General features: G+C 36.0%; 1 protein-coding gene across 1 annotated transcript; it reads right to left on the minus strand.

Annotated features, from left to right (window-relative positions):
* Positions 1-2,781: 2,781 nt before the first annotated feature.
* On the minus strand, positions 2,782-5,018 carry LOC142643017 (cationic peroxidase 2-like). Its single transcript, XM_075817539.1, has 3 exons — positions 4,501-5,018; positions 4,018-4,180; positions 2,782-3,247 (listed from the first exon to the last, which is right to left on the minus strand). The coding sequence occupies exons 1-3, from the start codon at positions 4,903-4,905 to the stop codon at positions 2,838-2,840; spliced, it is 978 nt and encodes a 325-aa protein (XP_075673654.1). The 5' UTR covers positions 4,906-5,018; the 3' UTR covers positions 2,782-2,837.
* Positions 5,019-5,398: the final 380 nt, after the last annotated feature.

Here is a 5,398-nt window from a genome sequence, read left to right on the forward strand (position 1 = left end):
TCATTATTATGTTGATCTCACCTGATTGTGTCTCTATCAACCCCACCCATCCACCCCATGTCTCCTCCATTCCGCCACTTCACCCCTTTCCCTCTTTGCCAGTTCCTCCCCTCCTCCCCCCCCCCCCCTTTCCCTATCTCACTCTACTAATGCCAGTCCCAATCCCTTTATCTCTCCTTGCCATTCCCATCCCCCACCTACCTCTTATTTTCACGACATTGTCCCTAACAATGGCAAAGACAACAACTCCCAATTTTCTAGGTTTGTTTTTCATTAAAGCTAATTATTTCCTTGAATTTGTAAAATAAATTTCCGTTTCTGTTTCCATTTGTGATTGTGATTATTATTGAAGTTTGAATATTTGTCTTGATGGGTGGGGTTGATGTAGACATGGTCAAGTGGGATTGGTGGCCTAAGCATGTGGTGGTGGTGGTGGTGGTTTGATGAGTTTAATGGTGGGGTAGGGGGTGGGTATCTGAGAGGAATGGAGGAGGAGGAGGAGGAAGAGGAGGAGGAGGAGGGGAGAGAGAGAGAGAGAGAGAGAGAGAGAGAGAGAGAGGGATTTGTATTTGTATTTTTTATTTTGCCGTGCATGTGATAGAGAGAGAGTGTGAGAGAACGTTGAGGTTAAGGACTAACAGATGTTTTTTCGTTAAATTGGCACTTGACAAGTGTCTCTATAATATTTTGACATGTATGCCAAAATACAGCACTTGTTGCAACTAAGTATGTAGCAAATCCTTGCCCAATTTTAAAAGTTTAAATATAAAATATTTATTATCTCATTCTCTCAAATCTCTAAGGAAAAATATTTTACTATAAGTTTTTGGCTAAATGAGTGCAACTACCATGTAATTAAGATTTTTTTTTTTGGTCATATAATTACTCTAGCTGTGTCACTTTGTATTTTGGATTTTTTACAATATACAAATGATTTAAAGTTGTGTGTTTGGCTAAATGACACATTGGCTTTTTATTTTTTGGGATTCAAAATTAAAAGTTGTGGACTTTTGAATTTAGATGTTATCATATTCAGTAATTGTTTTTTCACACTCTTTAGTGTATACTTCATACATACATATAACATCTGAAAGCTCAAATTTGTGTTAAAAACACAAGAGTTGTTTAGACCCAAAATTAAAAAATTGCGGTTGGATTGCTTTTACTCTAACTTATCTAAGTGCGGAAACAAGAGTAAATGAAGCGTAATCAACCAATACTACTCTAGTGCATAAACATGAACAACGAACAATAAAAGTAAAGTACAAGAGTAAGGGAAGAGAGATGCAAGCACAAGATAACATGAAGATGCGTTATCGAAGAGAAAACCAAAGAATTCGGCGAAAAACCTCTCCGCTGCCCTCCAAGAGATATATTGATCCACTAGAGAATAAATTTGGAGTACACGAATAATAAAAGACCCTCTAAGCCTAGTCTACCCAATGTACTTGAGTCCTCCAAACTCCTGCTACCAACAGACTTCACAGAGTCATGTCTTCTCTAGCTTTCTAGATCCCGAAATACGCCCGATTGCATCTGCCAAGCCTCGTCGGCTTATTTTATCAAATCCCCAAAACTTTTCAAGCTCTAAAACACACTTTACACTCTAAAAATGTGTGGGTTGTTTTTGGGTATAAATCTCCTCTCAAGGTATGACAACGGGAGAGGGAAGGAGAAGAAGCTACAATGATTTCTTACTAAGGATAGGTAGCTCTCTCTCTAAAAGATGGGTGTGTGTGTTGTAAAAAACCTATCTAGGATTTTTCTCTTTGAATGGTCTCACATACTTTTGTGGATAATGAGGATATATATAGTATGAGTGAAAGGTAAAAAAGTCACACTTAAAAATCCTCCAAGTAAAGAGTTTTACCCGCGAAATACTCGAGAATTTGACAGCTTGGCACGACTCTTCAGCTTCCAATCATGTGCTTTTCACATGCCATTTTTGCAGGAACCCTCCTCACAAATTTCTAGCGAGCTAGTTGCAAAATGCACTGATCTTCAATTAAACTTGAGTCTTCACCAATTTAATACTAAACCCAATACAATAAAATCCCACAAAAATACAAGGAAACAAATTTATGCAATTACAATACTTTTTGTCAAGGAATAAAGCTAACACAAAATATAGTTGTAAATCACAACTTTACAACATCCATAATTTCACACTCAATATTCACATATTTTAATAATGTCCACATCTAAAATGTAAAACGGGTAATCGGTAATATGTAAGGATGATATACAATAAAAAGTATGTGACAATCATTGTCCTATCATATTGTTTGCCTGAAGGATTGTTTCGATGCTTATTTCAATAAAATTTTTGAGTGTGTATTGGGGAGAGTTTATGTTTACTTGGAAATCGTGCAAGAACTAATACCTATTGGTATCGACCATACCACTCACCACATAATCTTTTGGACAACTCTAGAGTCCTCTCTTGCTTTGGCTTCAAACACCGAAATTCTCTAAATCCACATGCAACATAAGAGTCTTAAGCTAGGTGACCTCTCTTGAAATGCAAAGTTATGTTTTGCCTGTATGGATTAAAAACTTGTTGAGTAAATTTAGACCCCGGTTGTTATTTATTTTGCGAATTGGCCAATAGTAAGTCGACTACTATTATTATAGGCACCAAAAATTTCACATGAAATTTCACACCCTCCACATAAAATTGTCACTCATGATACATCTCAAGTGTGAAAATTTATGTAAAATTGTTGGTGTTTATAGAGTTATTGTATAAGCTAAGGCTAACAAACACACACAAAACAAGACTAAACAAAAACCTCAACAAGTGAGTTCCTTATGTGATTATATATTTTTATATATCATCAATTAATTTTGGAACATATTTTGCGAATTTCACCAGCATTGCCTATCTTTACCCCAATGTTACTCATTTTAATCATGGACTTCCCAAATTCCAAATTAAAACTCAGACCCGTTAAGAAGCGCTGGACAATGGTTTTTGTTGAAGCATCGGTCCACAACACTTGATCAGACTCAAGGATCCCTCGCCCATTTCTCAAATTTGTAAAATAAGAGGTGTCAAACCTATTAGGGCTACCAGTATCCAATGCAACTCGCTTTGAATCGTCTCCATTTTGTGGGCAGAGTGCTCGTAGTTGAGGAAGGAATGATGAATCAATAGACGGGTCCACAGCACCATTCCCAACTTTAGTGAAATTGTACATTCTGTATTGGAAGAACCGACAAGCTGAAGTTCCTATGGTGTGTCCTCCTATTAGAAATGACAGGAAAAAAAAAAGAGGTTAGGTTATGTTGAAGTATTTGATGAAACAAAAAAAAAGTGTAATAAGGGTCCATAGCATAAAACTGTAAAGGGTATATCTCTCTCACTCTCTTGTGTCATTTTTGTTTTCTTTCTTAATGATTGATTATCTCTATATTCATGCTTATTTCCATCAGTCCAAAACCTGAAAAAAGTGAGGAAGATAATTTAACACTTATCTCACTAATTATGTGAGAAAGCACTCCGCAATGGGTACCAAGGCTCAAAATGGAAGTTTTTTGTCTTCTTCTTTAAGACAAAAGCTAAGAGATCGTGTTACCAGACTAGTCCCTCATAAGTAAAGCTCAAATATGGTCTCTTAGTTACTCCTTGTTAAACAATATAACTCTCATAACAAAGGGATCTAACTGTACAGTCAGTAGTATGAAATCCTAGAGGCTATATATATATTGCAAAAAATTTACAAATTAATGTAACAAAATAAAATTGATATCATTTCAATAAATGTATAATAAATGAATGTTTAAATTTTTATTATTATTGGTAACATGTTGATTTGTAAGATTTATATATCAAAATTTATAGTATTCTTAGCATTACCTTTTGTTTTGTGTATTATTTTGGTTCTCTTTTTCAACTTATTGATTGTTTTCTCATTACCGACAATAATCATGGTTTCTTTGTTTTGTAGCGCTTCTCTTAGTCACTTTTATTACAAAACGTCAAAACCTTGCCAGCTTGAGTTAAAGAGAAATTACCAGCGAGGGCCACAAGATCTTGACTATTGAGACCCAAAGCAGAAAACTTTTGCTTTTGCACATCGACGGAGTCAGTGAACGCTGGCAAATTGGCAGTATCAGATGCCAATGAAACCCTCCCGTCTCTGCGTCCTAAGGGAACAACCCAACTTGGTCCATTTGTCTGCATCATAAGGCCCAAAGGAGGATTAATTATTAACCAAACTTTTCAAAGAACAGATTACAAACACTACACAGAAATACAAAGCATTCAACATTCTATTTTAATAAAGTTTTCCTCCAAATCAACTGGAGGTATTTCCTCCTATCAATTAACATGGTCATTCATAAAATCATTTACGTATACACAAGTCGCATAATCTATTAAATAGATCATGTAACTAAATACACACAAATGATTTTATCAATTACCTGTTGGTTAAACTGTTAGAGGAATTTACTTTCCATCTGGTTTGGAAATAAACTTTTCTCCGTGATAATTACCAAAACAACAGAATCACGGGCAGCAAGGGCAAGAATATCAGCACAAGAGACAATGCCAGGGCATGCAGCTTCAAGTTGTGTCTTGGCATCATCAATAACTTCATATCCTCTCAGTAATAGGTTAGGACCAGCTGTTCTTTCAGTGTTAGACCCTGAAATAAGGATAGAAGCATCACAACCCTGCACAAAACAGTCATGAAAAAGCATCCTCAACAATCCAGGAGCCACAGTGGGACCAGAGCGGAAATGAGATTGAACTGTTGAACGAACAATGGATTCAACTCGAGGACACGAAGCGGAATAAAATCCAACTCTTGTGCCTTGGCCATGCACCAAGGAAGCACTCAAGGCAAGCAAGAGAAACGTAAACAAAATCAATATATGGCTGGAATGTCCACTCGCCATTATGACTAAAGAACAATGACAGCAAGAGAAAGAAAATGAAACTACTAAATAACTACTACTAGTCAATTCAATTCTTAATAAAAGTATTTTGAATTGTTTAAGAAATTGCTTGTAAGCCAGGGTTATATATAGGCAAGAGTGAAGTCAAATTTTTGTAACAAGTAAACAAAGACGGCTATTCAAATTGAAATGATTCCAAAAAATTAAATAATGTATGGCCCAGCTTGTAGCTGGCTTCAAGAGTTTGTCCCCCCAATCATTTCCATAGTTTGCATGGCGGGCTTGACGGAATAGTGTTTCAACTTTCACGTGAACACGAGGCAGAGTTTTTTATCTTATAATTACCTAACCATGTCCATTTATAATTTAACCCCACCGACACTGTTGAAAAAGTGATCGAACAAGTTACTGCATAGGTTGTTTCCGAGAAAGAATGAAGGAAAGAGATACCAAGCTTATCAAAAAAAAAAAAAAAAAGGAAAGATATACCGAG

Source organism: Castanea sativa, chromosome 7, assembly GCF_040712315.1.
Source record: "Castanea sativa cultivar Marrone di Chiusa Pesio chromosome 7, ASM4071231v1".
Lineage (NCBI taxonomy): Eukaryota > Viridiplantae > Streptophyta > Magnoliopsida > Fagales > Fagaceae > Castanea > Castanea sativa.

Excerpts from the sequence above, each read along its gene's own strand:
- LOC142643017 (XM_075817539.1), bottom strand. The coding sequence starts at position 4,905 with ATGGCGAGTGGACATTCCAGCCATATATTGATTTTGTTTACGTTTCTC. Across the intron at positions 4,181-4,500 it reads CCCGTGATTCTGTTGTTTTG|ACAAATGGACCAAGTTGGGT; the intron begins GTAATTATCACG and ends CTTATGATGCAG. Across the intron at positions 3,248-4,017 it reads AGATCTTGTGGCCCTCGCTG|GAGGACACACCATAGGAACT; the intron begins GTAATTTCTCTT and ends CATTTCTAATAG.